The 24096-nt window shown below is 43.0% G+C and overlaps 5 protein-coding genes across 5 annotated transcripts; 3 read left to right on the top strand and 2 right to left on the bottom strand.

Moving 5' to 3' along the window:
• Positions 1-287: 287 nt before the first annotated feature.
• On the top strand, positions 288-779 carry LOC120458481 (probable 26S proteasome complex subunit sem1). The gene is made up of 2 exons (XM_039646142.1): positions 288-506; positions 559-779. Exons 1-2 carry the CDS (start codon positions 395-397, stop codon positions 684-686), a joined length of 240 nt encoding a protein of 79 aa, XP_039502076.1. The 5' UTR covers positions 288-394; the 3' UTR covers positions 687-779.
• On the bottom strand, positions 739-2168 carry LOC120458480 (kinetochore protein NUF2 homolog). Its single transcript, XM_039646141.1, has 3 exons — positions 1792-2168; positions 1343-1715; positions 739-1283 (listed from the first exon to the last, which is right to left on the bottom strand). The coding sequence occupies exons 1-3, from the start codon at positions 2090-2092 to the stop codon at positions 770-772; spliced, it is 1188 nt and encodes a 395-aa protein (XP_039502075.1). The 5' UTR covers positions 2093-2168; the 3' UTR covers positions 739-769.
• Positions 2169-2471: 303 nt separating this feature from the next.
• Positions 2472-6481, top strand: LOC120451995 (dynein-1-beta heavy chain, flagellar inner arm I1 complex). The gene is made up of 6 exons (XM_039636026.1): positions 2472-2535; positions 2590-3288; positions 3356-3695; positions 3758-5276; positions 5336-6017; positions 6102-6481. Exons 1-6 carry the CDS (start codon positions 2472-2474, stop codon positions 6479-6481), a joined length of 3684 nt encoding a protein of 1227 aa, XP_039491960.1.
• A 632-nt stretch (positions 6482-7113) lies between these two features.
• Positions 7114-8688, top strand: LOC120458341 (UDP-glucuronosyltransferase). Its single transcript, XM_039645957.1, has 2 exons — positions 7114-7769; positions 7827-8688. Exons 1-2 carry the CDS (start codon positions 7114-7116, stop codon positions 8677-8679), a joined length of 1509 nt encoding a protein of 502 aa, XP_039501891.1. The 3' UTR covers positions 8680-8688.
• Positions 8689-9024: 336 nt separating this feature from the next.
• On the bottom strand, positions 9025-23846 carry LOC120458342. The gene is made up of 5 exons (XM_039645958.2): positions 23695-23846; positions 22363-22881; positions 13593-13689; positions 9600-10116; positions 9025-9490 (listed from the first exon to the last, which is right to left on the bottom strand). Exons 2-5 carry the CDS (start codon positions 22765-22767, stop codon positions 9340-9342), a joined length of 1170 nt encoding a protein of 389 aa, XP_039501892.1. The 5' UTR covers positions 22768-22881; positions 23695-23846; the 3' UTR covers positions 9025-9339.
• Between the last annotated feature and the right edge of the window lie 250 nt (positions 23847-24096).

Here is a 24096-nt window from a genome sequence, read left to right as displayed (position 1 = left end):
TTATTGGGGTGAAAAGATTAATTACAAATTTCTTAGTTCTTTTAGTAGACAAGGAAACAATATTTAAGTGTTACTTCGCTCTAAATCCAAAATCGGAATATGAGAGCGAGGTCTGCTTAATTAATTTTAAAAAAATCAATAAGGTGTTTATATTTGCCAAATATCTGCGACTTTTTTTAAACTTTTTCTTATTTAGCTATAAACTAGCCATGACATCACTGTTGGGTGCCAATGGTATTTTTAAAGGTATTTTTTGCTGGTCACTTTGGTATATTTCGACGGTACACCTGCGGTCACACAATAAAAAGTGACTGGCATCATTTAGCAACAAAAAACGCGAATAGCGTCAAAAACATTGTTTTAACGTCGTTTTAAATTAATTAAAGCACACAAAATGTCTGCACCAGATAAGGAAAAGGAGAAAGAGAAGGAGGAGACCAACAACAAGGGCGAGGACTTGGGTCTCCTGGAAGAGGACGATGAATTCGAAGAGTTTCCCGCCGAAGGTTGGTCACTGTAATGTGGTACATCGGCAGTTTGTAATCATTTTTATTGCAGATTTCCGTGTTGGCGACGACGAGGAGGAGCTAAATGTGTGGGAGGACAACTGGGACGACGACAACGTGGAGGATGACTTCAGCCAGCAGTTGAAGGCCCATCTGGAAAGCAAGAAAATGGAGACGTAAACCACCGGCATCGACCCCTTTGTTCAGTCCTAACCATAAAAACGAGCTGAGCTGTTTTGCAGTAATAGAATAAAATCAGTATATTAAGTGGAATTCATCTGCCAGTTTTGACCGAGAGCCTCGTGGATTTGCTCACTTAATATGTCGTACAGCTGATCTTGCCCCAAATTTTGCTGGTCAAGCTCGATCAAGGTATTACTTAGATCCTCCAGGCGTTTCTTGCGATCCTCAACGTCGACCTGCAGCTGATTGAGTTCGCTATGCAGCTTGTGGTTCTCGGCATCGTTTTCCTGGTTTCTTTCCTCGTACCGCTGGTCACGCAGAGCGAGTTCCTGCTTCTTCGCCTCTGCATCCTGAAGGCGCTTCTGATAATTTACCTTGCAGGTGGGCAACTGCTTCTCCACCGTCTCCAGCTGCTTGCAGCTCTCCTTGTAGTCATCCAGTTTGCACAGCGAAATCATAGTCGTGGCCTTCTCTAAAGCGGTGGCTATATGTTGACTGTTTTCAATTATCCGGCGGTGTTCATTCGTCTCCTGTTTTTTGCTGGCCAGCTCCGCCTTGCAGCTCTCCACATGCGAGGATGCACTCTTAATCTTCCTGCAAAGTTTGACATTTTCATAAGCAAAGAAACCTAAGGCTTACTTTACAGCACTTACTCTCGCAGCTCAGTCACTTGGCTGTCCTCTACCACTAGCTGCTTCCAGTGACCGATACGTTTGTCCTGCTCAGTTTGCTGCTGTGTGAGAAGTTCCAGAGTGTTTTCATGCTCGCTGCAGGACTTCTTCAAAGGTAGAAGCTTTGCTTGAGTATCCTGCAAATCCTTTTTGAGTTGGTTGATGGTCACTTCGCAATCCTTGGACTTCTGACTGCATTGATCCAGTTGTTGACTCTTGGCCTTCACTTCGGTTGTCAGCGATTCTTTAAGCTTAATGGCCTCCTCTACTGGTCCCAGCACCTTCTTTTTGAACATTTTGTAGTAGGCCAGGTGGTTGAAAAGGTAGCTCAGGGTAGCCAGCGTTTTTTTAACAGCTAAATGTTGAGGATAACAAATGATTTATTGTGTTTTAAATGGTACAAAATGAAGAGAAATTTCTCAATCCCTCACTTGGTTTTATAATATCCACATAGGAGTAGGTCTTGTTGGGAAAGCTGATCTGGACAATGCGCTCCACTTGGCGGCACACTCGGATGAGGAAGACGCGCGCCTCCCGCGACGAGTGGCCGAGTTCGGAGCCAATCTTATATGGCGGCTCCAGACGGAAACCGTAACACCGCAGATAGTGCACCATAATCTTGGTGACAAATGGTTCGGTGGGATTGGCCAAGTCGCTCTGGCAAATGTTGATGTCTGGCATCAGACAGTTGCCCTGGTCCATCACCCTCTCAATTTCGGCTGAAAACGCCATTTAACCAGGAGTTTTAAGTTTTAATAGTAGATTTTAAATGGAACGCCGCTGTGCGATCAGATTGGTGTGACCAATGTCTGCTACTCCCGAAAAGCCCCTAAAAGGTCACCCCATAATTGATATGTTTTTCACACTTTTAGTTCGACATCAGATAATCGGGATTTTGAAAACTTAAGTAACGGAATTATTGGTGAGAACACTTTCTATACAAATTTGAAATAAATACCAAGACAAAAATTACCGTTACAAGGAGTGTTTTTTGTTAGAAAATACTGCACTTGCTTAGCGCGAACCTAAGAAGTAACGGAAAAACCGGCATTTGGTTGCCATGGATTTTTATTAAGTTTTCTGTGCGTTTGGCGTGTGAAAACTCCGCGAAATGGCTTCCTCAAGCGCTGTAGAAGATGAGCATCTTACGGATTCCGATTTCACGGACGATGAGGGTGAGTTTGGGTGCGTATTTGCCCTGCAAATATCCTTTTAATCCCTAATTCCAGAGCGCAGCGTGGAACCGCGTCAGGAGGAGCTGCGTCCGGAAACCCCGAAGCCATCCTATAGCGACGAGGAACTGAACCAACTGGTGGGCTACGTTCAGCGGATGAGTGTGTTGAGCTGCCTGGATCACAGGGACTGGAAGGAGGGAACACTGGACATCATCCGCGGCTGGCTCCTGGAGGTGCACGAGCCCCTGCTGACCATTTACTACGACAGGGATGTCCTATCCGCCTGCTTGGGCTTGCCTGCCACATGTGTCTCGGATCTCAGCTACTTTCGCCGGGAACCGAATGAGATCTTCAGCGTGGAGGGATTTCACGATGAGATCAACTTGGGCACCTTGACAAGCGATGTGGATGGCTGCCTGATGGAGCTACTGGATCGCTTGTACGTCCCCTTCTTCCGGAACTATCTCGAATGGAACGCCACGGTGCGAAATCGTTTCTGTTCCAGCATGGACAGATTCCTGGCATTCCTCACCGGAATGCACCATCAAATCTCTGGTGTCGCCGTCATGTACGTCCCTTTTGTCATTAAGGAGCTGTCGGCTGGTCACGTTGATAGGTATTTGGTCGGAAGCCTCGAGGGAATCGCTCTCTACTGGACCACACAGATTCGCACTTTGCTGGCGGACGACACGTTGACGGTTCCACATGACCTGGCCACCGTGCAGGATGAGTTTGAGTTCTGGGAATATCGCTGTAAGTTTATATCTGTTGGGTTACTTAAAATGTAAAAGAAGTTAATCCATGTTCTCCTCCTTTGCAGATGAAGTCCTTCAAGGGATCAACGATCAGTTGGCTCAATCGGATGTGCAGAAGGTGCTATTGCTCTTGCACAACGCCCATTCCGTGCACATGCCACAAATGGATGGACTTATAGTCAGGGCCAAGGAGGAGCTTCTTAGGTCCCTGTCGAACATTAAGTTCCTTCATCTGCTCATTGAGCCGTGCTCCAAAATTGATGCGGCTGCAAGTCCGGCGGATTTGACGAAACTTTTACCGCGCATTATCCACCTTATACGTTTTATTTGGCTGAACTCGGAATACTACAATACAGCTAGGCTCATTGCTGCATTGTTCCGGAATTTGAGCAATCAGATCATAAGGCAATTCTTAACCAGAAATAAAAAGAACCAAAGAAGATTTAATATTTCAATGCTCTTTACAGATTCTGCACAGAGCAAACCAAAGTAGAGGAAATCCTATCGGGCAAACCGCGTTTCGGCATTAGGATTTGCACCGTGGCCATCGAGTGTTGCCTCACCTACAGAGGAATCTACGATACCATTTCCATGGAGCTTGCCCAGGAACAGACCCAAATGCCCTGGGAGCTGGATGTGGGACTTATTTTCAACCACATCGATGCCTTTGTGGAACGGCTCAATGATGTGATTGACATATGCGAATCCATGATTGTATTTGGACGACTAGATGAGAACGGGAGCATACCCAAACCCGTTTTTGGCGGCACCTGTGGCGAGGAGCTGGAGAAGATTGCGGAAAGCGTGGAGAAGCAGTTTCTGGACACCTTGCACAAGCTACAACGCGACTCCCAGGCATACATCCTGAATGTCCATCGTTCGGATTGGTACGAGGATGTAGCTACTTTTCGCCGGGACATGCAGAAACTGGAGGAAACGGTCCAGAGGCTGATATTCAATGTGTTCCAGCAAGTGTCCAATATAGAGGAAACGTTGGAGGCTCTGCAAGCCATGCTATTCTATTCGTATCGCCAGAGAGGAACACTGAGAAAAACATACCTTAAGGAAACGAGCAGACTGTGGAGGATGTTCTCCAAGGAAATGGATGCAACGTCGAGAAAACTGCTGGAGGAGCAAAGCCAAGAGTCTTGGCTATCAAAACACGTGTCCATTGCTCTCAGCTACCGCATTAATCTGGAACGCCTGACTTGGCTAAGAGATCGGTTGAAGAACTCCGAATGGCTGCCGGCTGTAAAGGAATCATCTCCAGCTTTGGCTAAATTTGACGCACTGCGTCACGAATTCCAAAAGGAAATTCGACTGGCCTACGAAGACTGGGTGGCCAAGTGTTGCGGCTTTTCGGGAGATCTTTGCCAGCGCTTGGATCGCTATCTAGTGGTACGAAGTAAGAAATTCAAGGGACTTTTGGAGTGCAATATTGATGCCTCCGTTCTGGAGCTGTGTGAGCAGGCGCAGCACTTTGAACGAATGGGCTTTGCCATTCCCAATACAATGAAAAAACTTTACGAAAGATACGATGTCATAAGATCCTTATATAATGGTATAATCAAACTGGCTTTAAGTCACAATCGCATCTTGGCTGTTCTGAGCGACAGGGAACGGAAACTCTTTCGTCCCCTGATTCAAGCGTGTGATCGTCAACTTGCTCCTGGGGTATTCAAGATAACCTATGGCTCCGAGTTCAATGAGGAGTTCTTCGAAGACGGCACAGAGTTCATCGCGGAGTTCCAGGAGTTGGTTCTCATATTCAAGCGTGCTAATCGCGGCGTGGCCAGGATTTGTGAGAAAATCTGCGGCACTTTTCTGCTGCACTTTGCATTTTCCGGCTCAGTGGATATATCTGTGTTCCAGCAGCAGTTGTCCAGCAGGCTGAGCTCCTCCGGCGACATCTTGAGGAGCTACTACGGCAATGTGGTGGAGCTGCTGTCAGCCTTTAGTCGGCAGTTTCAATCGGTGGATGATGAGGTAAGCATTAAATTTTATTTAATTAACATTATTTGTTATCCTATTGATTTTCATGCAAGATGTCTGCTGAGTGGATTGCTTATGTGAATGATATGGATGACATGCTAGCCAGTTCCTTAATGACCAGTGCTCGTGGATCCCTAACCAAGCTCTATGAGGCGCTACATTGCGACGAGGACATGGCATCCGCTCCCATTATAGTCGTCGAATCGGATGTGAAAGATGGTCGTATTGTCTTTACTCCCGACATGGATGCCATTGGAGAGATGATCAATGGGATCGTGGATAGCATACGCAGCATGTTGGACCAGTTTCCACGACTGGGCTATAAACTAAAGCTGCCCAAGAAGCAGCAGCGCCAGGGATTTGCCAGCGTTTTCCGGGAGGATCAGGAGTGCTCCGAATTGATGAGAAGCATTCAAGCGGAGATCGCCATTCAGCGAGAGGAGCTAGCCAAGTACGAATCGGTGTGGAACAAGAATCGCATCCTTTGGGAAATGACGGAGGACGAATTCCGGCAGCGCCTGATGTCCAAATCTCGGACGGCTGGTGTCTTTGAAGGTGGCATCGAACACTACAGTGCCCTGGCGGATGACGTCATCTTCGAGGATGCCATCACTAACGTGTACTTCATTCTGATCAATCAGAATGCATTGAAGACCACCATCCTGGATTGGATCGAAAAGTGGCAGGCTCTCAATATTAAAATGCTGCTGGATCATGGCAGCAATTTGATGAGAGGTATGTGCTACAGGCTTACCATTTTGAGAAGTTATGTAGATAAGACTATGAACTAGCATATATTATATACTTTTCTTCTTCTAGCCGTCTACCGATATATGCGTCACAATGAGCGAAATGTGATGAAGGTGCCGCGAACCATTCGAGAAACGGTGGCTGCCAAACAGCTCTTTGAAAAACTGCTGAAGGATGTGCCCGTGAAGCAATCCGCATTTACTCCGATGCTGGAACTCTTTGTGCTCCTGCACAAGTACCGGGTGCAGCTCAGCGAGAAAACATTTGAGCAGGTGATGGGTTTGGAGACCGCTTGGCTGCACTACCTCCAAGTGCTGGTGGAAGCGGATGAGATGCTGGACAATGAGGAGAGTGAGGCCAAGTTGCTGCTGGCCAAACACGGTGAAAAGTTCAAGTTGATATTGAAGGAGTTTCTGGAGGATTTCTACTCCAAACTACCCAAGAAATAAAAGGATATCCAAGTCATTACTTTCAAAAGCTATACTATGTACACTTGTAATTAATTTACATACTTTCAATTTAATTATGTTACAAATTTTCCATTAAACATTTTTTTTTTTTGACACCTCACCATATGTCGCATAAAAAATGCAAATTATATGTAAGCAATTTTTCCACACGACTTTTCCATTTTTTCTCATTTTCAATTAAAATGCTGTCATAGCAGAGACCGCAAATAAACCGAAATCCTAGTGTGATTAAGTTTTTTGTTCATCGAGCGTTGATGTGCGGTTTAGTTAAATTAATCGCTGTGTTTAACGACTGTGCGACACATTGTATGTATGATATAACAATGAACTGAGTGAAACATAAAAGCACGATACCTCTACTCTACCTTGTTCTGTATTTAATACTTAAATATAAGCGAATAGTGCTTACCTATACTTTTAACTATTGAGCTCTGCGATTTTGTTAAATTTGTTAAATGGCTCGTATGGGTCAGCTCCGTGACGCCACGGGTTTCGACTTGGTGTCGCGTTGGGTAACCAAATTGCCTGTTATCATTTTGATTGATTTATGGTGAGTTCGTGAGACTGAGCTAATTAGCTGTTAATGTGAATTTGAGTCGGTAGCTTCAGTCATGAAGCGGTCGCCGGTCAGTTTGTCACTTCTATGGATGGGCTACACAGGCATTTTTCTGCTGGCTGATGGCCCAGCCCCAGTGGAAGCCCATCACATTTTGGGTGTCTTTGTCAATGTGCACCGGTCGCAGTTAATGGTCCATTTGGCGGTGTGTCGGGCTCTGTTGCAGAAGGGTCACTACTTAACCCTGGTCACCACATTGCCGCTGGAGGAGCAGGAGATTCGTGGTAATGTGTCACACATTTTCATTCCCTGGAAGCAGCCGGCAGAGGAGCGCTCCTCCTCGGACCTTATTGGTCGTCTGGAACGGATGTTTAGGCGGTTGGAGCATTCGGGCGATCTGCTGGATCTGCCGGAATGGAAGACTTTTCTCAGCAATCCACCTCATACTCCCTATGATCTGCTCCTTTTGGGCTATCATTTCAACGATCATCTGTTGGGACTGGCAGCACACTTCAACTGTCCAGTGGCTATCGTTTCCACCCAGCAGCCAACTGGATTTGTTAACAGCCTCATGGGCAATCCCGAGGAGCGTTGGTATGTCCCACAGCCGTATGATGGCCACCAGCGAAGTGGCATGTCAGCCTGCGTGTTTGGAATTTGGGAGAAGTTCATGGAAATAATGGCGAGGAGGGTGCTGGCAAGGATCTACAGGTAAGAATCTGTAACATTTGTTTGCATATATAAGATCCATAGTGATTCCCTTTTTAGTTTGCACTTTCCCGAGTCGCGATACCCCAGTTTTGAAACCATGCGCCGATCGGTGGTTCTGGCCCTAAGTAATCATCACATGATCAGCGAGGGTCCCATAGCACCATTAATACCCAGCATGGTGGATATAGGCGGTATAGTGCTAGAGCAACAGCTGAGTAAAACTCCACTGGAACTCCCAGCTGGCAATCGATCTCTGATCATCTTCAGTTTGGGCACTCGTTTCACTTGGCGGAAGTCAACTGAAGAACTGGTGCAGACTTTCACCAAAGCTTTCTCTCAGTTCCCGGACTATGACATTTACTGGACCTACGATGGACCCAATGGTAGTGCCATCAGTTTGGATTATCCCCATTTGAAGGTCGCCAAGTGGTGGCCCCAATCCCAGTTGTTGCAAAGTGACAGAGCTCGACTGTTCATCACTCATGGGGGCAAAGGAAGTCTCTCGGAAGCTCTTTTTCATGGAGTGCCCATGTTGGGACTACCTTTAATTGGGGATCAACGTGCCAATCTTCGGCGAATGCAGTCCAGAAACTGGGGATTGACCTTATCCACTCACAATCTCACGCACTTGGAACTAGCGAAGGGCATTTCTAGAATGCTTACCAATTCGAGTTACAGTGAAACTATATTGAAAGCTTCGCAACTGTATCGCGATCGTCCCATGAATTCCAGCGATTTGGCCACTTATTGGATCGAGTACATCGTGCGACATAAGGGAGCTAAAAATCTGTACAATCCCGCCAGGCAGCTTAATATGATCGAATATTACTCCATCGATATTTATTTCATGGTTTATGGACTCTTAATGCTAACGATTGCCATGCTCAGAAAAGTAAATCGCTTGCTGTGACTAGAAGTATTTTTATTGCATACAAAATTATATTAAATAAGTAGCTAGGAGGTCAACTTAATCGACAGTAACTTAAGTACACTCGAATGTTCTTTGTCAATACTTCTGATCGGAACTTGGGAATCTGTTTAATTTATGTTTAAAGAGGACCGAAAATGACAGTTGCTTAAGACCTTTTCATAAAAGCACCACACAGTGATTGTGAATTCGACAGATTTTTATGCTTTAAATAAATTATAATGTAAGCACTGTAGTCTTTTCTGATAAAAGGTCGAAAGAACTAATACTTTCAGTTCCCAATGTCTGATTTCATCTAGTTTCACTGGCATCTTACACTCAGCTTAATTAAGAGTACATTTTAAGTTTATTTGCTGTAAAGTAATCACTTGGTCCAAATATTAATTTGAATCCGTCTTTAATATTATAATATTATTACTCGTAATACTAACAACCAAACATAGTATGCCTTTAGTTGGCCCACATATCCAAACGATCAGTTCTGGATTTCTTTGTTCTATGGCCATCGCGTATCTTTAACCACAGTGTTACTAGCATAGCACGAACTTCCATCGTTACTGGTCATAGAATCCAGTTGTATATAGTTTGATTTCAGCTCGTGCACAGTTCTGGGTTTTCAATCAATTTCAATGGGAATTTGGTTTAGCTTTTTCCATGTTGACGCCTCGCCTGAAAATACGGTTGCAGATTCGGATTCCGATTCGGAAGTCCCGGACGCGGACATCGCCCGTTCCTCACATCATACGCCCCGTAATTGCAGAACGGCGGACTGACTTCTCCACTTTGAATGCGTCTGAAACGATACAAATGTTTGGTTTAAAGAAATGAAATGACAGTTAAAGCAATTAAGCAAATTTAATAAAGATTCTAGTGTAGTAAGTGTACTTATAGCTGCAACTTACCGTCGCTCCATCACCGAGAATCCCTCAACGCCGTTCTTCAGCCTCTTGCACGTGTCGTCGCTGAGGTGGCAGTCGCATCGGCAGCGCTGCTCCCTCCGCTCCCCCAGATGCAGCTCCAGATGCTGGTGCTCCTCCTGCGATCCCGTCCAGCTGAAGTCCTTGAAGTGCTTGGGGCACAGGCAAATGGGACTCCGTTTGCGACGCGTTTCCACCTTCACACATCCGCATTCCGTGTGATTTTCCATCGGCACAACGAAGGGCTCCGAGTAGCGGCCGTGCACCTTGGCGAACACCCGCTCCACCGTCTCGTTCCTCTTCATTTGGCACGTCCAGCCCGCCTCGCAGCATCCGACCTTGTCGCTGCACCTGTGCAGGATCGTGGCACGCGGTGAGTAGACCGTGTTCGTTTCCCTCGTGATGTGGACCACCTCCGGGCGCGGCACCTTGCAGATACCCTCCCTTGCCATCAGCTGTAGATGAGCCTCGATCATTTTGTTGAGCTCCCTGGTGCGAGTAACTGAAAAATACCCATCGTTTTTATAATACACTTGCTTGGCTTATGGAGAAGAAAGAGTAATAAATTCCCTAAAGTCTTCGGATTGGGGAAAAGCTCATTTAAACTTTCCAAACGCCTGCTAACAAGGGTTGCATACAAAAAAGCGTTCATATTGGCATGTAAAAAATTAAATATAATTGAATTTCTTTTGTTAGCCCACTAACGGAAGTTGAATTCAAATGTTAGCATGTTTACTGCTTAAGTACCCAATATCAAATGCACCTCTTCAATTGCCTTCAATCCTGTTGCTATAACTTATCTTTGAAGCTCTCTTTATGATCATTGCAAACAGGCAAGTCATAACTGCAGGCACTAAAATGCATCCTGCTGCTTTTGAATAATCCCCTAAAATGTTTAATTTTTATAAGCAACCCATTGACATAAACACAATTTAGCGCCTGCATATGTGTGTCATTGGAATAACCAGTCGACGGGTTTGTTACTTAATAGCCCACTAAATCGGTGAGTTCAGTAAACTGCCAGAAGTTCTCTCCTTGCGTTTTCAATGCCTTTCGCGCGCGATTTGCGTGCGATTCGGTAGCGTTTTCCATCGCCCACAGGCTTTTTGCGATGCCAGCGGCTTAAGATCATTTGTGAAATGTAATTTTTTTTTTATTGATCGGCTGCTGGAGATTGCCCCTTTAAGGCCATTTTGGCTGGCTTAAGTTTACCGTTGCACGCGAGTTTTATTTATCGTCTTTTGTCGCGACCATAAAAAAAATACAAACAACATCCAGAAGCGATCTTTGCATGCGGAATTAACTTTTTCTCGGCCGCCTGGCGGTCATAAAGTGGCAGGAAGCCAGCGGATTGGCGGGAATCGGGGGGAATCTGAGGGAAATCAGAGGGAGCAGCCTTCTCAAAGACCACCCAATGTGCAGCTAGCCCAGCTAATCCCACATCCTAGTCCCAGTCCCCATTCATTCACCTACTGGGCGAAGAACCTGGCTGGCGAATCTCCCAGGGGAGAATCAACTGTTGGCTCCACATGTAATTTTCATAAATGCTCCATGATTGAATCATCAACATAACGAGCACGCTGGGAGGGGGTGGGTGTGAATGGTTGCACTGCCACAAAATATTACGACCCAGCTATACAGATTACAATTTTTTGCAAGATTGAAATTGTAATGCTATTTTGGGGCTGCTTATACCGAGTATTAATATTCTTGATTCTTGAATAATTCTGTAATCAAATATTGGCTCAGTGTATTCGTGGCAGCTCCAGGTTGCAGTGGCGACCAGAAGGGCGCAGAAGGAGCCGTTGGACAGCCTCAGAGTTTGCTCCAGCCACAACAGCCACATGAATAATTCAAGGGGCTCTGGCTCAACAAGCCAGGAGCACTGAGAACACAGGGCCTTCAGAGGAGCGGTGTTTTGGAAAATGCGGGGAGTGGTCTGAGTGGTGTACAAAGGGGGGCAATTGCAATGTTCTTGAAAGTCTGCTTGGCTGTCTTTGAACTTGATGGCAGTGCCCATGAAAATGTGGGCCAATCTCGTGGAAACCAAAGGCGATAAGTTAAGGGGCCGATTCCCAAAACACCACAGTTTACAATGTTGTGCCAGGCCAATAAAGTCATTCTGATAGCTGCCGAATGTAACACACTACATTAGTGAAGGAAATGACAAGGGAAATTATCTAATTATATTGAGATCATTAAATCAACTCGAACATGTATGTTTATAGAAACATATAAAAAGCTTTAGAATGTATGTAATAAATCACATGGACTTACAATTTGATTAAAAACGGCTTATGTGATTTTAAAAGTAGCGTTAAAGCGTTGTCGATTTTATGCAGCAATATTTGTTCAATCAATATTATTCTTTGTATCAGCATATTGAGAAGTAAAACAGTGTGAATCCCCCAATAAATAAGACACCAAAAGTCAGCAAGCATACGCGATGAGTAAATATTTGTTAGCGGCAATTAAGTAACATGCTCAATCAACAAAAATCGCAGTGATAAGAAAATTGCATCATTAGGCATTTACAGCAACATCCACAGGCAGTTCCATTGACAATTTCCCAGGCCGAGTGACACACTTTCCGCGGCTTGTGCGCCGACTCTGTCCACACGCTCTTAACGGTTTTCCCAACTTCCCAACACTTTTCGCGCCCATTAGGCGACAACAATTTTCCACTCAAATGCAAAATGCAGAGAAAATGCGAAAAGGGGCTGGGGATACAAAAATATTGGGACAGACCGAGCTCACATTTCATTGTCAGGGGTCTGGGTTAGCTTGTGGTTGTCTCGTAATTGCCAATACACTGGGAAAAATCTTCTAATGATATTGAACTTCTTTAAATTTGGGATACAATGTGTTTCTTTAAATAGGTATCCAATGCTTGAGAATACTTATGCAGCTCTTATGAATATTTAACAAATTTTAAGTAATAAATATTTTTCTCAGTCTGAGTGTGGATTTTGTTTAGCCCAGTGTCTTGTAATGAAGTAATTGGCTAGATCTGTGGAAGTCTCTGATTCCCGCCTCCTTAAAAAAAAAGAAAAACGACAAACTAACAACTTGAATTAATAGAGTTGGTGTTTTCTGTTTGTTTAGCAGAAAAACTCTCCTTTTAATTGCAACGAAAGTGCAGATGCATCACCCAAGCAACTGAAATGGAAAATATCTTTTGGGTGATTTTTCAACTCCTTAAGGCGCAGTTTTCACTCACTTTTCTACGGTTGGAAAGTGAAGTGCGTGAATTAAGCTCGTGCCTGACTTTTGACCCATCCCCCTGTTGACATCTGTGCTCTGGTTTTCCATCATTCATGAGCAGAGTCACGTGCCAAAGGATAAAACAGTCATTTTCATTTCCATTGTCGTAAATAACAGGAAAAACAGGAAAAACAACTGGGATTGCTTGCAATTGTAGTAACAGTTGAGGAATGCCAAACACTTCCTTGACTTTTTCTAGCAGTTATTAAAAAAGCTGTAATAAAATGTATTATTATTTTGCCTTTCCAGAAAAGATGCTATTTTATTCTAAACTTGATGCACTTCTCTCTTTATTTAAACACTTATTTAAATAAGGGCTTATTTAAAGCTGTGTTATATGCTTTTTAATTAGATTCTATTATTTTTCGGTTTGAGCTGCGTAAGAAATTGCAAGTGGGATGCCCTATTAGTTAGCATGCTTCTATTATTGCGAACGCAGCTGTTTGCCTAGACTTCCTTTTCCCACATCAAAGGGCATTTGATGGCGTTTTGTTCGGCTTGTTTGGCCCTTTTGCCAAGAGAATCGCATAGAGTTCGTTTAGCACATTTGCTTAGCACATTTTTTATGGCCAGAACGTGATGATCATGGGCGGGCGCCTCGGACATCTATTTGCAGCCCAATTGCCGGGGAGTCGAGATGCCATTAATGGCCCCAATGAACCCCGGAACGAGGCAATCCCTTAAAGGGGTAAAGGGTAGCACACTCATACTCACTGTTGTATTTCCTCAGCTCTTTAACCGAGTTCTGTTCTGCGATTCGACCTTTCAACGTTGTGTAATTGACCGGCTGATCCGATGGATAGTCATCGCTCTGTTTAGACGAAAAGAAAGAAATGAAAGTTTAGAATACTTTTTTATTGCAAAAAAATAAGTCATAATGTTGGCATAACATCCGCGAACCAACACTTTATTTATGGTTACAGGCGGTTCATTTTTTATTTATTTTTTTTGGCTGCGCCGCGACCACGTAACTATATTTCCCATTCAGAGAAGGAAATTTTGTTGCTCTCATTAGTATTGCACAATGTGCAGGAGCTCCGCTTTTGCGCATATTTTTTCACCCAGAAAATATTACAAAAATTTCGGCGTTTTTTCTAGGGTTAAAAACGTGGTGGGAAATAATATGGACCAGCTAATAAATTGGATTGTGTCATGTGAAAGGCAGCGTACAGAAATGTTTTTTCCATATTTACCCAATCAAGTATTGTTTGAAACAACATGTGGAGCATCCATTTATTTTGGAGATTATTTGTATAAATATTTGCTCTGGGAAATATTTTTAAAGAAAACTTAAAATAAGAAGAAAGAAACAAATACTTCTAGCAAACAAAGAACAGTATGTCTTGCATCTTATCAAATATTTAAAAATTAATTCAACATAAAGCCGGAATGTTCTGATACATTTCTTCATACTTTTAAACAAAGGACGAGTGCAAATTAAATTGCCTTTTGATTTATGTCGGAAAGTAGAGCTCACGCAGCAATTTTGATTTATTTAACTGATTTTTAACACAACTCACACAGAGCCGCAGCAAAGAGGGGAGTTACAAGGGCAGGTGCAAAGTGAAAACTGCGTGCCACACCTGAGAGCACCTGAAAAGCTATCACTTACAGCTCAAAGAGCAACAGCAGCGGATGTGGGGAAAACTTTTACAATTTGCATTGCCACACACTCACACGTATCGATTTTCAACAAAGGGATGCACTTGCTTTTCCCACGTTTTCCACAGCCCCCAAAAAAGCCGTCCCGAATGTCATGAAAACTAACGACATGCATATAAGTGATACTAGTACGTAATGCGACGGTGCGGGGGCAGCAGCGGAAAATCGGAAAAGCGGGAGAGGGGCGGCTGCCTTCTGGGTGTAATAAATGAAGTGTGCATGTAAGAAAAATGACACCGACAGGAGCAGCAAGGACGAAGCAGCCGGCATACAACTCCATTCCGCATTCCCAGCAGAGTCACCAAAGCGTTAAGTGAAATGGCCAGCGAAATGGGAGAAAGGTTTCATGTTCTGTTCAAGGCTGCGAAACTGCAAAACTGAGCAGATCGTTTGCGAATTGAAATTGAGTGTAATGCCGAGTCATGGTGCGCATGCAAAAGTAGCTAATGGCTTGGATGCATTGGCTATATTTTTTAGGGCGCTAAATAAATGCACAGCAAGGACTTGCAAGGACATTTTGTGTGGACAGAATCGGGCTGTCTATTAATCAATTTTTGTACTCGATATATAGAAATTCCCCCTTTGCCTCGAGAAATTCTTCCTTTCCATTAACTTAGAAGACCACAACAATTTTTTTTAGCTGAACTTCATTTAATTACTTGTTAAACATTTGTTGGTAAACACAGCACAGCCAATTAATATTTAATAGAATTTAATGCCGCTCGATTTCCTTGAGTGCAACGATCGTTTTGCCCATGCGAGTCAAAGTCACTCGAATCGGATCTGGAATCTCTCCGTTCCATTTCCTTTCCATTCCCCATTTCTTCCTGCCCCTTATACATTTACATTGTAGGCAATCGCTCGGCTCTCCTTTCTTATAACCAGTTCTACTTAAGCTTCATTACGCATGCTCAGCCATGACACGACCATTTCATCCAGACTGGCAGTTGGTGACTCCCCCGCCCATTCTGGAAACTCCTCGCCCGCCTCAGTTCCCCTCGGATTACCATCAATCTGGAGTGCCAATCCCAGGAGCAGGAACCGGAGCTGCACTGCACAGAGAGAAAAGCATCCTAGATACAAGAACACCTCTTCGATAGCCCAACAGCATTGGTCCTATACAAATGAGGTTCCATAATTTGCTTCGTAGTTGCAATTATATGATATAAAGTTTGGATTGCATGGAAAATGGTATGGTATGGTATAGAAGTTAGACCCCCTTCTTCTCAGTGTAAAAACGAAGTTGAGGCAGGGACACAGGAATGAACAAAAAAGCTATTAAGTGTCTGCTTGGTTGACAGTATTCGAAAACAGTTGGTTTTTTTTTGTTAGGCCCGCTTTGGCTTCTATAGAAAATAATAATAAAAAAAAAAGAGACCACACTTCATTTGCATTTGCCCCTTGTTCTGTTTTGAGCGTTTGAAGGATGCTTTGGCCGGAGGAGCAGTTTCTTTATTATTTTTCACTCTTGTTTTTTTTTCCGCACCTTTTTTGTTTAGCCTCAATTGGGATTCCTGGCGTGGGTGTGACTTGTGTTTGGTATTTTACGAGCCAGAAGGTAACAACAACGGCAGCGACAACAATAATAAAGAGCCTGTCGTGGGTTTATTTGCAATCAAAAGAGTTATGAGCCAAATGCAAATAGCGCACCCAGTACCCTGTTTTATGAGCCCCAGTCCCTTACACTCAAAAATAAAATCTACCATTGATATTAATGAATATCCCCATTAATATCTAAAACATAATGAGAACAAACATACAGATTACAATCTAAAGCTAAAGCACATGCCAAGTTACTTCCGCTTAAATGAAACCATATTTTTACTAGTGTACTCATTTAAAATGCCTGAACTAAGCCTCTGACAGCGAAGTGCAGGGCTTAAAGGTGTTGTCCCTGGTCAAGATTAAGTACCCCCTATCCCCCCGCCCTCTTTTTGCGGATTGTAAAATGCGTGAATGAGCAAAAGGTGAAAAAAAGCAGGAGAATCATCATCAACAGTGGCAGTGGCGGCACAAAAAGTCTGGCCAACAAATTCGCCAACAACTGTGCAAATAAACAACAAACCAGTGGCGTTGGGTGTAAGGGGGTGCATTGTGGGCCAGAGAGGGGGCGGGGCAGAATGTTATAGTACAATCCAATATTTGTTCTCGCAAAAGAGAGCACCACAAACAGGGCCAACTAAATGTGCACTGCCATACTCCACTCGTTATCTTTCGCAGCACCGATTCCCCATTGAAACGCTCAACTATAAAAGGGCAAGTATATTCACAATGAATCGCTTTAGCTAAATTAGAATTTTCACCCTAAAGTCCACCAAGTCAATGAACGAACAGAAAATTAATAGCCACAATAACACAGATCAGAATGTGGTAGATCTATAAATAATGAACATTTCATATAGCAGGCCAAGTTTTTGATTTCTAAGAGACAATACTTTTGCATGTAAATTCGATTAGATGGATTCATTTTTCAATGAAGTATTTCAGAGTTCAGTGGCTGGAGTTCATTGAGTGACTACACTGCTAATCTTTCATTGAAAAGTATGAATACCATTCATTCATGCGAATACTCGGTAAATGGTAGGAGAAAGAGTGGAATGTCCCATTTCTTTTTCCTTTGAATTTCTATATTATCATCTCGAGGGCATCCGCAGTTCGTGGGCAGTCAGCCTTCGAGGCCTTTCAGTTTGTGTTTTACTAATTTGTGTTGAATGCGATGCCGCGCAATGCAAATGTAGCAATTGCAATTTGACTAAAAGCTAAGCAGAGAAAATGGAAAAATGTCTGAAAAAGCGCAGCGAGCAGTGTTTGTGAAAATGTCCGCCTCAAAATTCTCGCTTTTTTTTTTAGAAATACAAACATGGCCCAGACACGCACAGCTATGAAAAGGGGAAGTTGCTGATGGACCACATGGCGTATGCTTAATATGTCATGGGTGCTTCTCTTACTTATTGTGCTCACTTTGCGTTATATATATGTATATATATTTTTTTTTTCCAAAAAAGTGCCAATTAGGCGGGCACTTAACGCCCTGCCTCTTTCCAATTCAACCATTAACTTGAGTAATTAAAATCGGACACACTTTGCATATTTACTTGGTGTTTTTCTTCTTTTTGCATCCTAATTGAAACTACTCGCATTGAAAGCCCATACAATTTTATATTTTTTAGCGCGCCAAGCATTTAAGAGAGGCAAAAAGAAATGCGCAAAGGACTGGCTGCATAAAATGCTTTTTAATTTTTAACGAGCGAGTGTAGCCGCGAAATCTGCCGCCACTGCTAGGCCCGTTTATTATGACAATTTTATATTTGTTTGCTTTCGGCCGACTGCGAAAACGAAAGCAGCCAAAAGGAAAGCATCAAGGCTGAAAGTAGAAATCAGAAAGCACAGAGACGCCGCCTTTGCGACCATAAATGGCCATAATATCCGTCCAATGTCAATGACAGCGAGGTGATGTTTTGGCCACAGAACAGGCCGAACGGCTCGAAAGACCCAAACGGCTTTCAGGGCTGCGCACTTGAGTCTCAAGAAAACTGAATGAGTTTACAAGCTTTTAAAAGTGACATTTTAGTTGCATCTGTAATTGTGTAAACTAATAAGGTAACTTAATTGCAAAATGAATTCATTTCGTCATTAGTGAACAGAAAAGGTTGCTCATAAAACTGATATAAGGGTTACTCATACGATACAAGCTACTTCAATATATTTTATAAGAAATAATCTATAATCTTATTTACCAAACATGTTATTACATCCCTATCCACAGACTGCGTTACCCAGTCGAGAAGGCGCCTCTCAATTAAATCGCTCATTCACAAAAAAAAGTCGCTGCAACATGTTGCAGTTGCACGGCAAATGCCGGAAATGTGAACTGATGCATCATCATCATCGTCGTCATCGTCAGGGGGATCGATCGAGAAACTGATTCCCGATTCCCGATTGCCGGTCGAGACGTCGAATGGCAGAACATGTCTGGTTAAACTTGAGGGGATCGGAGCTCGAGAGGGGCTGTCTGACTCTTCTAATTGCAACGCCCACACGCACCGATAGATTGCCGCTAGATTGCCCAAGAGATTGAAACGTAGCTGCCACACCAATCCACCGATCTACCGACTTGTCTGGCCTGCTCTAGATTGAGTTTTCAATCTGCAATTTGTTTGAATTTATCAAAGGCGATACACTGACTGACGAAATGGAAATATTGACTTTGTTGCAAGACTCGTGCGCAAATAAACGATGGACAACACGGAAATCGGTGATTTATCAGTGCTTGGGGCAGATGGGTACACCTAAAACAAATATTGAAGTTATTCTATATACATACAAGTGAATTTCAAAAAAACACATAATCCCCTGGGATCATTTAAACCAAAATGTGATTTATAAAGCGAAAAGATGAATGACATACACTTCCAAATTCTTCACAATGTCTTTCATCTGTCCCCGGATCGTGTGGTTCCGCAAAACTTTCCCGGAAAAAATAGGGAGAAATTGCCATTAAATTTAGAACAAAGGAATTTATATGATTTATGTTCGCGAGGAGTGTATTAAGGCCTCGTCTTGGCCATGATTTATATTCGCTGGTGGCTCTTAATTGCGTGACTCTTGGCGCATGCCCCGTTTAATGGCCAACAAGTCGCCGGCGATCAATCAGCCAGCCATACAGTCGCGTCCATCTAATAATGGCCAGCAGCCGAAATGCGTGAACTCTTTGCACTTAATTTATTGGTCTGGCGACGAGTTTCCCTACACATTTCTCATGCTGTTTTCTTGTTTTCTTTTATTTTTGGCGACACGTTTTCCCCGTTCATTAGGCGTTGTGTTGCAGACTAGAAATTAATTACATAAAACTTTATAGATATGTCATAAATATGCAGAGCTTCCGCCTGAAATACTTGAATACTTGATCTCTTGTGGGCCATAAATCACGAACAGATCACTGACATACCGAGTACTTTGTAGACCGCCCGAAAGCAGTTTGCTATTATGTCATAAGCCGATTTGCCCGTCATTAGTTTCATTTTTTCTTTTCTTCGAAAAGATTTGCTAATAAATCAGAAATCTTGCCGACATTTACCCATATCCCCAAACATTTTTTGTATTGGTGCGTGGCAACAGATTCCATCGTTCAACTCTATGTGGCAATAGACGGAGTCAACACAGACTTGCTGGGGATAGAAATTTTATGTTTATTTCTTGATGAGCTGAAGCGTTGAACTGAAAGTGAAATGATTTCATTTTCATCCAAGTGCTATGAAAAATCTCCGAGCTGTTTGATTTTCTTTTATTGTGCGAAATGTCAACCGAAAGAACTATGTAATTGAATTATATATTGAATTATATACTTCTTATCACATTAAGTTCAAGAGCAAACAGTGTTCAAAGCCTCATTCTGGCTTGCATTTGCCTCCGCTTTTCTCCATACTCGGGAATTCTTTGCCAACTTTTTATTTGCCGCAGATAACCTCCTTTTATTCTAAGCCCGTGTTGATAGAGGCATTTTCTAGTCATTCAACTACTGCGATTGTGGAATTGTGGGTCGTGTGCGAACGACCAGATCAAGTTATATTAATCGCACATTTGCCTATAAATACGTATGCAGATTTACATTTTATTGACCTTGCTCCGACAGCAACTAAGTTCTTGATGATTAATCGATGAAGTCTATGAGGTTTCACATTCTGGCTGCCTGCAATGCCAGAATTGTTGCTGACCCATTTGCGTGGCTTATATTAGCATTTTCAATTGAGCGTTGTTATTTTTACCGAGTGCCGAAGGAACATTGTGGCCAAGATATAGGGTCCATTCCCAGTTCTTAATCTCAGTGCAGTTATGCACACGGAATGCGTTGGCAAATAAACTGGCAAAGGTAAACACACACAGGGAGAAATGAAATGTTTCGAGATCGCAGGCAAGTGCAGCGATTTCCTAGGGCGAAAGTGGGCGGATGAAAGGTGGGTGTGGTCGGAAAAATATCCGACGAGCAGATATTAAATTCCTCTTTTCAGAGGTCACAGGATGGGTTCGGAAACGGCAGCAGGGATATTAAGGCACAATCATGACCACAGACCATAAGCTATTTATGCCGCCTGAGTGCATCTGCCACAAGCTTCCCTCCCACTTCCCTCCCCCACATACCGATTCCCCCTATCTTATCGCACCTTTGTATGCGATGGGATCACTCATAGTTGCAGGCAAATGTGCAAGCGATAAGAGTGAGAATCCCGTCCAGACTCTGCGACGGGGAATAAGGAACGCAGGCCTTGGACTGATAAGCGATTCAACGCCCGCTTTGGGGAAATCCAAAGCAATATTAAACTGTTAAAGTCAAGCAACTACAATTTAAAAAAATTAATGTTGGTATGCCAAAGCCTTACTAAACAAACCACAAATCTAAGAGATGCGAATTAAATAAAATTCATTGGAAATGCCCATTCTTTGAACACGCATTGCTTAATCAGTTTCCAGATTTACCAAAACCATGGTGACCATTTCTGTGACCAACTTGTATGCGACTTATCATTTCAAAGTTAATCAACTAAGTTATTAAGAAGTTACTTTTTGGCAGAACCTCTTTTCATCCACATGATCGATTGACGGACTGTTTTTTTCTCAGAAATCTGTTATAATTGGCAATAAACACACATCGAATGACTCTTGCAGCAGATGTTCCATCTCAATTACGAGTAATCAATGTAAATCAGTGATTGTTGAATTCCTCCTAAACGGAGTAAATCCCATATATAATATTTAGACACGATTGATTTCCCCCCTCAAAGGGCGGCAGCAGTTGCAAGTTGTCAAGTCAATTAGGCCAATTAACGAGGGACCACCATAACGGAAAGTCATGTCTTTAGGAACCCAAACCCCTTTGCAACCCGCTTACGTTTTCCCTTTTTTTATTATTGCCATCAACCAGCTGTCGGCCATGGAACCGAAAAAAAAAAAACAAAAAAAAACATGCAATAAAAAATGAAACAGCAGAGCGACAGGTTCTTTTGCAGATTGCCCCTTTTGGATCCGCACAATTACAGGCCGGAAAGTGAAACCGAAAGCGATTGCTGGGCAGGGATCTGTATCTCTCTTCTCGATCCTGGTCTGGATCTGGATTCGGGCATTATGCTGGCTCCCGTTGGCACACCGCCAAATTGGCTTGTTAACCAAATTGGTGGCTCCTACCTGCCGCAACACGTTTCATAATTGCCGCCGTTGTGTAACTCCTCTGGCCAACACATGGGTGGGCTTTTGCGATCCTCGATCCGCATTGGGTGAATGGAGATCGCTGGGATCGCAGATCGGATCGATGCGATTGCCAGTCGCAGTCCCAGTCCCAGGGTTAGTCACTCGTCGCCGATTCAAGGTTCAAGGTGAGCCATCTCGTTGCGATCCGACTGTGATTACCATTCCGATTCTAATGCGCAACAGGCAGTTGCAGCTACTGCAGATACTTCACAAATTCAGCGAGAAAAAAAACTGATTATGATTCATTTCTGCTGTTCCATTATCTTTGAAGATTTGTTTCCAGAAAAGAATGATTTTTAAACACATATAAACCATGATTTTAAGCTAATCAGCTCATTAACCCGCGCTAAAGTTTGATTTGCTTTCTTTTGTAAGATCCTGCAACAGATCCTTCATCTCGTTTGTACTTCATATCAGTTTCTCAGTTTCGTGTCATTTGGAATAAAAATAAATATTTGACCAGCTTGAAATTGACACGGGGAAAACAGAGGATGGGGAGAGCAGGCAGGACTTGACTTTTATGGTTTCCCCGAAGTGTTTGCCCTCGTGTGTGTCCACAGATTAGAGATGCAGTACTCACCCCATCGCCGCCGGCATCGGAGTCAAGGTGATTGTCGTCGCCCTGCCCCCAGTGGACGCCACTGAGAATGCGGCCCTGAAGAATCACTTGCTGGGGGGCCTGATCGCGGGGCACGCGCCTGCGGATCAACCGGATCAGGTACGACCTGTCCCTCTGGATCGCCGCCGAGTCCTCGGAGTACTGGTCGTAGTCGGAGGACTGCTCGTTATCCCGGGGCGGGAGGATGTAGCGACCAAGAGGACGATTGGTGTGTGGATGGGTGGTGGTCATGGGCAAGGTCGAATTCCGCACGTCGAAATAATTGATATTTATGTTGTCAGTCGAAAAACTGGAATAGGCGAGTGTCGTCTTCAAAGCTGTTATGGCGATGAGCGCCAGCACGAGATTGCACATTACGAGATTCATATTTTAATATTGTGTTTTCTTTTGTATTTAGTTTGATTCTGGGTTTTTTAAATAATTTATTAGCACTCCGATCGCGATAATTCTATATTGGCATACTCATAATATTCCGCTTTTCTGCAAAAGAATAATAAATTCGAAAATGTTAGACACTTTTTATTAATTAATTAACCAAAGAGATTTCTTCGTTTGATTTTGCATTTAGTTTTTTTAGTCTCGTAGCATTTTGGTGTATACTTTAAATAGCTTTATTTTTAACAAACAAACATATTTTTTAATAACTTTATTTTCAACAATATATATTTGCCGGTTTTGTTTTATTAGTTTTCGTTTTACTTTATTTTTGACTTTTTTTGTAGCTCATTTGCATTGTATCTTTTCTGCTCCGTTAATTGCACTTTGTGTCCACCTTTTTTTATAATTTTATGCTCCAACTTGCCGGGCAATTTTTCGAGTCTAACAAGTTGCTAAATATTTTTGGCAGCTGAATGTTTTTATTTGGCACACGTCTTCGCTTTTAACGTGCAGCTGCGCAGAACCGGCGTTTTTCTCAGATGCAAAAATATCGAAAAACAAAATAAAACAACTTGTTACTCAATCGTTTTTTATTTACAATTCTCTTTGTGTCTGTGCGATTTTCAAAATGTTAATAAACTTTGCCGGCAAGACAATAAACATTTCATAGTTGCTGCTTTAAATCATAAAACAAGTAAGTACATCACTTTCCATAAGCCTTTTATTTGTTTTGTTCAATAACTTGGTACACCCAGTTGTTAATTAAAAGCCGGCCTTTAAGTAACTTACAATCAATTACAATTTTTTACGTGCAGTTGTGAAATGTAATTAAATTTGTGTTTCATCAGCTTTGTCAATTCATTTTATACGATGAGCACTGATTTTTTGTTTAAAACTAATTTCCGAAGAAATTACCTTTTTGCGCACTAATCGAAGGATTATTTTTTAACTTCTAGCACAAATTTTTCACCAAGTTTTTCTTGATTTTTAAAAGGACACTTTTGGGGCCCTAAAGGATTAAACTTGAGTGCTAATTCTCACGCAGCATGCGACCGTTCGCTTCGAGTTCCACCGCACGACTGATCGGCATTGCCGCTCCACAGCAGCACGAAGCAAAAAGCTTGTGCTCTGCTCGCTCTTTTCACTCAGAGATCGGATCGGAGGTTGGAGAGAAAGCATTTTTCAGCCGCTTGCAGTGAAAAGGGACTTTTCGGCGGCACTATGGCCGATGACGTCATCGCGTCATCTATGTCATCCACTTATGATCGTGAGGCAGTTCTGCATACCTCTTAAATAAGTTAGCTGTAACTCGTGGAG

The sequence above is a fragment of the Drosophila santomea genome, chromosome 2L (assembly GCF_016746245.2).
Source record: "Drosophila santomea strain STO CAGO 1482 chromosome 2L, Prin_Dsan_1.1, whole genome shotgun sequence".
In the NCBI taxonomy this organism is placed as follows: domain Eukaryota; kingdom Metazoa; phylum Arthropoda; class Insecta; order Diptera; family Drosophilidae; genus Drosophila; species Drosophila santomea.
This window is presented reverse-complemented; position numbering and strand designations above follow the sequence as displayed.